Source organism: Chenopodium album, chromosome 10 (genome assembly GCF_948465745.1).
Source record: "Chenopodium album chromosome 10, dcCheAlbu1.1, whole genome shotgun sequence".
Taxonomy (NCBI): Eukaryota; Viridiplantae; Streptophyta; class Magnoliopsida; order Caryophyllales; family Amaranthaceae; genus Chenopodium; species Chenopodium album.
The window spans coordinates 10,120,992-10,133,723 of NC_137843.1; the positions used below are offsets into that span (position 1 = coordinate 10,120,992).

Sequence of the window (12,732 nt, forward strand, 5' to 3'; positions counted from 1 at the left end):
ATATCAAATTTGTGACAGTAATTTCTCCAATTTTGAGCTAAAAATATGCTCACAGAGGCTTTAAGTAGGTAAATGAATTAAATTAGTATTTTTTAATTAATTGTATTTTGTTTATATGGGGTATGGGATGTTTAAGAGGTTTTATTTTTTTTTTAAAAAAAAAAAAAGCAATACAATATTTTAAAAACATTATGGGAGACAACAGACAAGATATGCTAGTTACAGAGCATCATGTTACCCGTATTTATCTTGCAAGCATTAAATTATAACGTTCTGTATCAAATTGATAATTGGCAGGACCTCATCCTCAAACAGAAAAGGAAGGGGACAGAACTTCAAATTGCTATATACTCCGTAACTATATACGAAGGATAAGTTAGAAACAATAAAGACATTAATACGAGATTTTGCGATTGGTGGAATAAAACTTTTTTTTTTTTTCTTTTTGGTAGTGAAAGTCATAAGAAACAATAATATATATATGATTCGATCTCATGTCTTGATTACCACCCAAATCTTAACCAACTAATCTAGTTAAAATTGTTGTATGTAATATCATTATTCTATACAAATCTCCTTGATTTAGGGACTTATGAGCATGTAATTATATTATTGATCCAAGAACTTCAAAAGAAAATAATCATCAATGCAAAATATAGGCAAAGCCTGGTGCAACTCAAGGTTCCCTCATTGCAGCAAGTGTTACATAAAGATTAAATGTTTCCGCAAAAAAGGATGATAACATTGTCACGAGGTGTTACCTTTTTTAATTTTTCTATAAAAAAACACACTTTATTAAACATCTCCCTTTAAACCAAAGGGTGTACAGTTCACTGGTATGCATTTCTATTGCTGAATGCTCCCCTTATGGAAGATTTATTGATTAGTTACATTACCCTGGTTGAATGCTCCCCTTTTAATATCTGGACACTGTAATGCCATGACTCTGCTTTGCTGAACATTAAATCTCAGAGGCTGATTCAGAACACCATAATTTTCCATATAAGCATGATTTCCATTAGAAAATAAAGAAGGCTCCCCAAACATTCCTGACATCCTATTGCTCTGACTGAGATATTGTTGCCCGAATTGGTTAGGGACATTTGGAAACCCGATACCACAATTCGACCCTTGAGGAGCAAGGGGAAAAGGAACCCCGTTTCCATTCCCGTTACCCATAGTTGGGGATGAGTTCTGTCCAAAATCGCTCATGTTCCTCAGACCACTTTGAGCGAAGATTCCATCTTTCTGCTGGGCTCTTGGATCATAATTTAGATATTGAGAGCTCAAATTGACTCCCGGATTCAACACATTTCTGTTCACAGCATCTCTACCATTCCCAGCTTCTAACGGAATTCTCTCACTGTTTGCAACTTGATTTTGAGGCAGAACAGAAGGCAACGCCACACAAATATCAGCGGCAGCTGTAATAGTTTTATCAGTCTGTTCAACAGCTTCAGTGCCATCAGTTTTTCGCTTCTTGGTAGACGACCTTGAAGTCTTTCCCTTTTGTTTCTGAGTCTTTTCAGCAGGTTTAGCTTCAGTTTTTTCAACAGATTTTGCTTCAGTCTTTTCAACAGACTTAGCATCAACGATAACACTTTCTCCCTCCTTTGGTGGCACCACAACTTCCTCATTGGTTTTATTTTGCGTACTTGTTCCTGGTTTTCTCCTACCCTTGTTAGGGTTATTTCTCGGAGTTTTGCTTCTCTTCGTGTTTTGTTTTTGGCCTTTCTTTGGCCCACTAGGCTTAGAGGAAATGATATCTTTAGAGGATGACGTTAATTCGTTGCTCATCCATGCAAGCAAGTCCACTCTAGTGGTTTTTATTTTTTCAACCAACGATTCCATGTACCCGCTCAAATTGATCAGTGTAGCATCTGAAGGCTCGTGGTTGAAGGTAGTTCTCTTAGTTTTCTTTGATCTAGCCTTTCTCTCACGCGTCTTGCCAGACTGGTTCGGCTTTCTGTTAGGTTCTTCAAAATTCAAGTGATTTTCATTTTCTCCACTAGGAATTGATGTAGGGTTATGCATGGTTTTCAGGGCATTTTCCTCAGAAAATTGACTAGTGAACAACTTATGCTTCGTAAGATTCGGCTCCCTAGGAGAACTGGGTCTCGAGTGATCATCATCACTTGAATCAAAATCATTTTCAGTCCTCCTGAAATTCCACCTGTGCTGAAATCGCTGATGCTGATCACTCATTCTAAATTAAAATTTCCTGGTCTACCTCACTTCAACGGGAGGCCTGATAAGCAAAGATTTCTGGTTAGTAACTGGGTTATTCTGTCTAATGAATTCTTCTCACTTGACACAGCATTACAACAATACATGGAGATTCAACATATATTTACATCTGTAAAAACTTAACAGAAGAGAAGATATTTTTGATGGAAAGTACTAAATTCGAAAATTGAAAACAATTCCCTTGTTATATCACTACACAGCTACACCCAACAGATGGGAGAACAGAGTAAGGAATCATGAATTTATATTTACCAAAGATCTGTGACTATATGTTGCACATATTCAAATCATATCATACTTAAGTTCCATGGACTCAGTATTTTTACTTAGAGAGCCATAATTGACAAAGATACCTCAAAAGTAGTATAAAAGCTTCAATTCACGCCAAAAGCTTGTGGGCTGGAGAGCTTATTCTGACCTTGGATACAGAGCTGTTGCAAACAACCATACATGAATCATGACCTAGATCAATGGTGATTGTGCATCTTAATACACTTAAACACATGAATGATTGTTAGAAAACCTGAGTCTGATATCACAGAGAGGAAAAGACGATACAGAAACACAATAAAATATGTGGTGGTGTATATTGCTTTACTTACCAGTACACAGTTGATGAAACAATCCAATGCAAGACATTCCTCACCAGTAACTGGACAAGTCTGTCTTTCTTCCTGCATTTTATCTTATTCTTCATGTAACCTCCACACATAAGGAAGGACAGGATTACAGCCATTTATGGTTACTGGAAATAATTACCATTTAGATAATGCTTATTTGAACTTTAAGAGGCTTGTAGCTTTAAAATTAATAAATGGAAGAAAATAAATGAGCGATTGGAATTTTGAAACAAAAGAAGAAACAATAACAATAAGGAATCAAAATAACTGCTTGATTTGTAATCAAGCAATACATGTTAAAAAGACAAATTGTGTGTACAATAAAAACAGCTCATTCATATTTTTTTTCCAGACATTTATTATATGATAATGAAGAAAATATCAAGTTTTCATTCATAATCTTCATAATTAACTCTGATCATAAAGATTTGAATCTGATACTATCTTGAACCAGATGATATAAATGGGTGGACAGGAGGTTCAACCAGGAATCTTGACACTTCAATGCACTAACTTTATGAAAGTATATATCCTGCAACATATAGATCAGACAATCAAAGCAGTCATCTGTCACCACAAATTTAAAATTTGGTCATTTTTGCCAACAGATGATTAGTTTCTGACTATGAACTCATTGGCCTGACTGATAATGTGATTGATTGACTTTCTTTATTTGATCTATTATCGCAACAGCTATCATATCTCATATTAACTGCAAGAGCTACTATTATAGTAACAAAGGAAAAGGCAAATGTGAAGTTCGGAGCAACTAAATCAGGCATTTGATCACATATTTGATTTTGAGATATTCGGGAATACAGCAGATAACTAACAGCAAAGGAAGGCAAAAATTACAATCTGTGCTTTGTACAAACTACAGACACCTATATAGTCATCCAGTTTCAAAATTGGTGTTTCCATATCGCTGCCTAAGTATTAGAGGGCAAAATGCCTTACAGTTACTGTTGGGCAGAGTGCATCACAGTAGTCTCAGGTATACACAAAATCCTGCGTCCTGCATATGGATGAAAGTGAAAATAAGGGCATAAGTTTAAAAAGAGGATAATTGCAAATAAGGGAAACTGTTGAGCTAAATATCATATGATCTCCAAGACTCCAACATCATACAAGCACTGCATACAAGTTCCATTTAGTTACAATACACAACTACATATGCCCCTCTTTTTACTATGAATAAACTGGGCTCACGTAAAAGGCTAATGTTTTGATTTTCATCTTTTGCTTTTCTTTCAATGCATGCCAAAAAAAATTAAAAAAAATAATCAGTATTCTGTTGACTCTGTTCTTAATAAATAAACACTTAGTACCTGTGCATGGACTAAAAAGTCTTTTAACATTAAGACACAAGAGTCTGTGCACAATCCATGACTTACTACTCATTTTATTGTAGTGCCCTCTACAATCCATATCCACAGCCCTCAATTCTCCAATAGAGAAACTAATTTCAGTTAGATCAAGTGACTAACATAGAGTACGAACCACTAATCACAAAAAAAGAAACTATTGTCATTTGTTCCTTGACCTTCAAAGTTTTCATTCCCTATCAGCAATTCTGATCCCATTCCAATTATAAAAGAAAAGAAGTAAAAGTCTGATTGCTATCCCCTCAGATAAGGATTTTTCTCCACATAACCAATATCAGAGATGTAAGTTTTCATTTGAGGGAAAGCCATGGATATATAATACAATAGAGTTAATATAGTATAGAAAAGAAGCTTCCAGCCACCTTTTAGTTGATCAAATATAATGGATCAAAAGATAACCTAGGACATAATTGATGGGGGGAGCTGGAAATTCAACTATATAATGTATAAAGAACATACCCTATGTAGATCCACACTAGGGTTTGATTAGCTCCAAAAACATCTGATAGTGATGAGGAAATTGATCATTGACAGTGTTAACAATTGATCCAAGGGAAGCTCTCTTCCAAGCACCATCAACAAACCCAAAAAGAAGTCTGATATTTCTCTACCGGATTTTGTATCACAATAGTTAATTAATGGCTCTCAGGTAACCTGCAATAGATGGATAGAGAGAGTCAGATCATTGTCTTTGGCATACTAAGTGCCAGTATTAAGACAGTAAATTTTTATATTATAGGGTAGGGGAAAAAATATAAACAATGAAAACCATACCGCCATGGAAATTCGCTTGTGTCTATTCCAGCTTGATGAAGCTCATCAACGTACTGTAGTGCTTCCCTGCACTCCTCCCTATCATCGAAGAATTCCTTTTTGTCACCTTCAATTTGATATGCTTCATGGCCCTTGCCAGCAACTACCTGCAACAGCACAACCAATTACTTGGAGAAGTTACAGAAGAACAAAAAAAAAAAAAAAAGATCATGCCTACAAAAGAAAAATCCGACCACAAAAACTCCCTGGTAATCAACTATATTGGACAATCCCGTCTTTGATTCAGAGCACATATGAACAATATTTCTAAAATTGTGGCAACGGCAGGAGCATATTTATACAGAGAAGCCATCTCAATTCTCAATAACTTAGACACAATATTACTATAACTAAACCTAGATCAGAGATATCAACTTTCAGATGAGAAAAGAGAAAAAAATCATAGATTCCTGAAACTTACCACCATATCACCTTCCTCCCCCATCGCAACTGCACAACGTACAGCTACACGCCTAATGTCATGCAAGAAGAGCCTGTGACCATTTGGAAGAGGAGGATAATAATCATTCTCCCCATGTTTCAAGTAATCTTGCATTGTCCATCCAACTCCGACCAACATGTCATCCAATATATCCACTAACCAACGGAAAACGCGTGCACATTAATGTTAGATACATCACTATGAAACACGGTGCTCTCTACACAATCAGTCAGTACAGGACTGAGAATTATAGCATGTTTCATCTAGCTATTTTGATAGGAAAAGATCTGCTTAGAATAATATTTTCTCTTTATCATGTTAAACAATTAGGTCTACCAAATACTCACATGGATCTTCGCTTCCTGGGTTGTCTGATGTCAGCATAGTCACATCACTTTTATCAGTTGCTATCTTAGTCAGCAAGGGTCTCTTTCCCCTTTCATTCTCACCACAAGAGCCAATAACTGCTCATACACAAATAGATGCGAGTCAGAAGATGAAAAAATAGTTCACAATAAAAACTTCATGCAAAATAAATGAGCATATACATATATAACAATATAAAAATCCATCTGAAAATCACAAGTGAAATTGAGCCAGACACTAGAAAATATTAAGATCCCCGCAGGTTGATATGTTCCTTATCTCCTTTTCAGGGATATGGGAGAGTGAGACTACAACATAGGAGCAAAAAGATGCCAGAAATGAATGATTTATGCTTCTTCACCTTTAGCCATGATGGCACGGAGCATGCTATTAATGTCAGCTTATCAAGCAACAAGGTGACATCCCTAGTGTGACTGGATATATAATTAGAGTAACGGAAAGAAAAGAACCTTACCAGTAATTATCCTCCTTGGTTTGAGCTCCCTAACCGAATCCAGAAGTCTAGACAAGGCAGGTGGAGTACAGGCATGATCCACAATCACCCCAAACGCCTGTTCTTCATCTATCACCTCACATCTCCCAGGAACTGCGTCAACTTCTTCAATGCCCCTCACAATGTCTTCCAATGGGGCCCCAACTGCAATCCCTACAGTAACTGCTGCAAGGATACTATAGATGTTATGCCTCCCAAGCAATCCTGATGATATCTCCAAAATACCCTGAGGAGTATTAACCAAAACAGTGGTCTCAAACAGAGAGAGTTCAAATTTCAAAGGATGAATGTCCGCATCCTTATTATCAATGGAAAACGTTATAACAGGGACATTTGGGTTCCCTTGTGCAATAAAGAACGATGCATTTGGGTCATCAACATTGACAATCTTCCTGTGTCTGTCTGGATCAACCATCCTAGAAAACAATTTAGCCTGAGCAAGCCTATATTCTTCTTCCGTCCCTTGAAAATCCGAATGGTCCCTTGACAAATTAGTGAAAACCGCAATATCAAAATCAACCTCCTCACAACGACCACGAGCCAGCTCATTAGATGAGGACTCCATCACAACTGCTTCAGTCCCATTGTGAAGCATCTTCGCCATCAACTTCTGCACCAAAATAGCATCTGGGTTTGCTTCTGGGGACTCCAACTTGTTATCACCATGTACATAATACGCAACCGAGCTCATCATCCCAGTTCTCAATCCCATGGCTTCATACATAGTCTTTATCAAAAAAGCAGTCGCGGTTTTCTCATGAGTACCCGTGATCCCTATCACCGACATATGCTTAGTCGGGCACCTAAAAAACGCTGCAGCTAATGCAGGAAGAGCAGCATCAGTATCCTCCACAATCACCAATGCCTTACAACCAAAACTCTCCTCAATATCAATCTCCTTGCTAGCAACAACAGCAACAGCACCCCTTTTATCAGCCTCACTCAAACACAAATGTCCATCAACCTCAGTATCACTTCCAACACAACACACATACAAATCCCCGGCATTAACCAACCTCGAATCGTGCTCGATCCCCGTAATTTCAACCTCTAGATTTCCATAAACAGAAATAGGCACTACCTTACACTCATCTAAAAGTTCAGCTAATGTCATTTTAAACCTAGGTTCCACAATATTAACCTTACCATTATTACTAAAACCATCAACATCAAATGAAGAATCAAACAAACTAGAACCATTCTTACCCAATTCACTTACCTCAACATCATCTTCATCATTAAACTCTCCTTCCTTTTCGCCTTCGTCGACAACCCTTAATCCTTGCAATTCATCAATCTCCTCCAAATCAACAACCTCTTCTTCCTCCAATTCATCATCTACAACCTCTTCTTCAACTTGTTTCTTCTTAGGTGGATTAGGTTCCAACAGCCCTTTCTTCACAAACTCCTTCCTCTTCTGGGCAATCGCCTTATCGATTTCGCCAAACAAATCATCCCCAGAACCGCTGTTTCCAGCAGAATACTCCTCATTCTCAGGAGCATCCTCAACATCTTTAATGGCGTCGAGAAAAACAGAACGATTCTTCTCGAAATCCTCCTCTTCTAACTTCCGAGCTCGGGCAGCTTGGCGTTGAATTTGACTGAATTTGGAGACACCATGAGCGGTATCTTCGGGTGCTTCAGGTGGGTCATCGGAAGCCGGGTCCGGGTATGAATTTCCGGGTCCGGGTCCGGCGGCGAAGATGGGTTTACGGCGGAGGAGAGAGATTGAAGGGCGGAAGAAAAGGGGTTTTGCGAAATTGGGAGAAGAAGAAGAAATGGTGGGTGAAGAGAGAGAAAGAGGAGAGAGAATTGAAGGAGGAGTGAGAAAAGCTTGAAGAAACATTGGAGGGAAACCCAGAAAGTTCAGTGGAAGATAAGGTACAAAGTAACTAAAACATTGATTTTTCAGAGAGTTGCTTCTTAATTCTAAAACCCAAAACCCTTAATTTTTGCTCTCATAAAAATCACAAAAATCTAAAGACTTGTTTGACATCATTTTTTATTTTCATTTTTCTGTTTTTTTAAAAATCAAAAACAAAATACAGAAAACAAGAAAAAGGTATTTTCACTTTTCTGTTGTCAGTTTTCAAAATTATCATAATTTTAATAAGTTTAAATAATTTTTGATTCATTATGAGACATATATCATATATTTTTAAAAAATAAAAAACCAAAAAACAGAAAATCACAGCAATAATTCTTGGTTTTTGCTGAATTTGAGTTTAATGTGTGAGATTGTAGGTAAAAGAGTTAGTTATGGCAGCAGAGCTGCCGAGCAGTGAGTTGCTGAGGTGACAATTGAAATGCAGCAGAGAGAATGAAAAGAGAGAAAGGATGAGGTGATTATGGCGGTAAGTGGTAGTTTGTTAAGTTAAACATTAGAGGTAAACTACCATTTCATATGGTCTTTTTTACTCCTTACTTTTCTTTTTCGACAAAGAGTCGTCAACGAGTAAGGATAAATGATAGTCGATATTTGATTTAGTTTTAAGGGTCACCACTTAAATTAGTGAATTAGTTGGTCGCACTCTAAAGATGTTTGTCTAGTTGATTATAGGAAGATGTGTATCTAATTATGATTTACTATAATTAAGATATGAGATTTTGTTCAACTTAATTAGATTACTTGTTACGTCCCTTACGGTGTGTTTGGATAAAGAAATGGGAAAGAAAAGAAGGGGAGGGAGGTGAAGGGGAGGGAAGAAAGATGAATTTTCCTTCCAAATCTCTCCATTGTTGGATAGATCAATTTCTCACAATTTAATTCCTCCATTTTTCTTCCCTCCAATTCCCCTCTTTCCTCATTTCGTATCCAAATGAAAGATAGTTCATCCCTTCATTTCCCTTCCCTTCCTTTCCGTCCATTTCCTTCAATCCAAACAAAGTGTTAATGAATATCTTGTTTTATGGGTAAGTCTCATATTAAAACTTAAAATTTCATTTCGTTGCATGCTTTTCTTTTCTTATTTATCTTCAATTAATCAAATGAGGCTGCCCCAAATGATCTATTAGATCAACGGAGCATGTCAATCAAATGGTTGAATTGTAATTATGAAGAACTGTGCATAATCGCCAACCCATATTTATGCCATTTCACACAACCTGCCACCCACATTCCCACAAGTACTACTTCTATTATTCTGGTTTGATCTTTTGACATTTGCTCTGTTATTAATGTTGAGTTAATAATTTCAGGGAAGGTAGTTGGGAGTACCAACGGGGTATTGGTTTGTACTTCATACTATTTTTCTTAAACTTTGAATAATTCCACTTTATAACTAACTAAATAGTACAAAGTACAAACCAATACCCCGCAGTTACTCCCAACCACCTTTCCCGCAATTACTAACTCAATGTTAATAAAAGAGCAAACGTCAAGTTATCATAAGAGCAAATGTCCACTTATCACATGTTGTAAATCGATGTGGCAACACCTAAACATGTCATTTTGCAACTATTACATCAATACCCTAGGTTTAATGATTGGAAAGACGATAATAACCTTATGATTGACAAATGTCGCTGATCTAATGGATTTACTTGTATTTACTTTTAATCAAATCCTGCTATTTTATAATTTAAATTTATTCGATCAAAATTTTTATTCACCTTTACTTAACCAAATCCCTTTTTATTAATTATTTTTTACTCTCACACCTAACTAAAAGTAGAGGTGTTCAAAACTCGTTTTAGACCGAAAAACCAATTTAAATTAGGCATTACAAAAAAAACACAATCTAGTTTATAGTTTCTAATACAAGCTTTCAAAATCAATCTTGAATCAAACTAATGTTTCAATTTAAATTATGCATTAAAAAAATCTTTTAAAATTTCTGAATCTACTCTTGAGTTTTCAACCAACTTTATCAAATTGGTTGAGGCCCAGGTATTCCTAACATAGTCGATTCAATCTCCAAGTTACTTTTCAATTTTTCCACTCATACTATGCCTTGTTTGGTAATTAGCTATTAGTTGATTAATATAGTTGGTTGTATTGTTTGGTAAATAACTGTTACTAATCTATCTATCTATCTATATACTATACTAAAACAGGATACAGTAGCTCTATGGCTGCCATATGTCCCTATTTTAGGTTTTTTATTATTTTTTTTTTGGTAAAATGTATAATTGTCAAAGATCCTATTATTAAAAATACTCCGAGATAATATCTTGACTTTCTTAATATTATTTCTCAACTAATATTATTTATGGATTTTCAGCATATATTTAGTCCATATCATTTGACTTTAGATTGCTTAATTCAAGGAGAGTATATTTTGTTATTTTGTACTCCGTACATTATATTTTAGGTTTCCTTATTAGCACACGTACATCTATATTAGAGCAGGCTATTCCTTCAACCTAATTTTTTTTTCCTCCCCACATTATTCCTATGGCTACTAACACCATTCCTAATGAAGTTGAAGCTAATTGTGCTCTGTTATCAACCTCACAAATACTATCAAACTCAATTCAACCAATTATTTATCCTGAAAAATTCAACTTGAGACTATACTTGTAGGTTATGACCTTTTCAAGTTTCTTCATGGATCTCAACCTGGCCTCCTCCATCCATATCTTTTATATTTAAGTCAAGTTTATATTACGGATTAGTAAAAGATATATTTGATTATATATTAAATGAAGATTATCACTCAAATATACTAATGTGTATAAATTATATATCTTATTTAAAAAATATAATACGGAGTACTACCTCCACTTTGTTAAGTGTTACATTTAAACGATCTCTAATTCACTATTTTGACCATTAATTTTTTTTATATATATAATTGTGCATTAATTTAAATTATACAAAGTTGATATATTGAAAAGTTATAACAATTTTAAACAATTAGACATGTTGTGCGTCGTAAATAGCTTATAAATATGTAGATTGTGTTTTCTCTAAAAAAAATAAATGTAAATTGTGATACAATTATAATGACTTTACTATAGGGCTTACTTTTTTTTTTTTTTTTTGAGGAAAATATAGGGCTTACTTATTAGTAAGTGTTATAATGGTTACACTGTGAGTGTTGTAGGAGATACTTTATTTGTTAATTATTTAAGAGTTACTCAATAAGTATAATAAGGGGCTACTCTAATCTGTTAGTAAAATAGGGGTTAACTTGTCGGTGTCATAGGCGTTACTATTTCTTTTTGCGAGCGGCCACACAGTGTGTCAGTCGCATAGAAAATGTGTTGTATATTTTGTATATGTCATCACGAGTGAATGAGTGATATGTAAGAGTAATATGCGTTTTTTTTTTACTTCTCTTAAATCTGTGTACATATAATTTTTTTTCACTATTATATACTTGTATGTGAAATAAAAATATCAAATGATTACATCTAATAATAATAATAATAATAATTTTTACAAAAAAAAAACAATTAATCAAACAAAGGGCAAGCCTACGCATCCTTCTAAGGTCATATATAGCTAAAGGTTACAATTTTTGAAAAAAAAAAAATTATACTAAGCAGTGGCTTTTCAGATTTTTAGACGAGCAAATTTTTGGATGTGGAAGATGCAATATGTGTGTGGTGATGAGGTTGATTCATCATTTGATAAAATTTAGTAGGTGATGAGATAAGATAATTTCATATTTTTTATTCTCCACGAAGGAAAGAAAAATATGAGAACTAATATTTACATACATAATAAAACTACAACAACTTTTTGGTGCAGCAGGGCACACTGTGTGGCAGGGGTTACCCAAGTTATTTTGTTAGAGGTTGCCCGAATTATTCAGTCAGGGGTTACTCGGTCAAGGGTTACTTGAGGGGTTTGGACAAGGGTTACCCGAGGAGTTCACTCGGTTCTACGGTTACTTGACGGGTTACTTGGTCAGGGGTTACTCGAGTTACTAGGTTAGGATTATTTAAGGAGTTCGGTCACGGGTTACATACTCGAGTAATTTGGTTAAGGGTTATTTAAGGATTTAGGGGTAACTTGAGGGGTTACTCAGTCAGGGGTTACTTGAGGGGTTCGGTCATGGATTACTCGAGGGGTTACTCGGTCAGGGGTTACTTGAGGAGTTACTCGGTCATGGGTTACTTGAGGAGTTACTCGTCAGGAGTAACTCGAGTAACCCCTGACCGAGTAACTCGAGTAACCCCGACAACTCGAGTAACCCCTGACCAAGTAACTCGAGTAACTCCTGTCGCACGGTACAGCAGGCCGCATACAAAAAATTGTGATAAACATATCAAATGTCTATAAAAAGATGTGACTATATTCATGCTATATGTGAATATAAAAATTCCTATTTTTAAAAGTTACATGTCAAATTTCAAGTGTTTTAGAGGCCATAGAGAAAAAAGATATGACATTAT

General features: G+C 35.5%; 1 protein-coding gene across 1 annotated transcript; it reads right to left on the bottom strand.

Annotated features, from left to right (window-relative positions):
• Window positions 1-625: 625 nt before the first annotated feature.
• Window positions 626-8,284, bottom strand: LOC145562204 (UDP-N-acetylmuramoyl-L-alanyl-D-glutamate--2,6-diaminopimelate ligase MurE homolog, chloroplastic-like). The gene is made up of 8 exons (XM_081622403.1): window positions 6,349-8,284; window positions 5,855-5,971; window positions 5,487-5,662; window positions 5,027-5,172; window positions 4,712-4,906; window positions 2,850-3,882; window positions 2,601-2,678; window positions 626-2,248 (listed from the first exon to the last, which is right to left on the bottom strand). Exons 1-5 carry the CDS (start codon window positions 8,231-8,233, stop codon window positions 4,888-4,890), a joined length of 2,343 nt encoding a protein of 780 aa, XP_081478529.1. The 5' UTR covers window positions 8,234-8,284; the 3' UTR covers window positions 626-2,248; window positions 2,601-2,678; window positions 2,850-3,882; window positions 4,712-4,887.
• Between the last annotated feature and the right edge of the window lie 4,448 nt (window positions 8,285-12,732).

Coding starts and splice junctions, on each gene's coding strand:
- LOC145562204 (XM_081622403.1), bottom strand. CDS start 8,233: ATGTTTCTTCAAGCTTTTCTCACTCCTCCTTCAATTCTCTCTCCTCTT. Junction 5,663..5,854: donor CCCAGGAAGCGAAGATCCAT/GTGAGTATTTGG, acceptor TCCGTTGGTTAG/TGGATATATTGGATGACATG. Junction 5,173..5,486: donor GGGAGGAAGGTGATATGGTG/GTAAGTTTCAGG, acceptor GTGCTGTTGCAG/GTAGTTGCTGGCAAGGGCCA.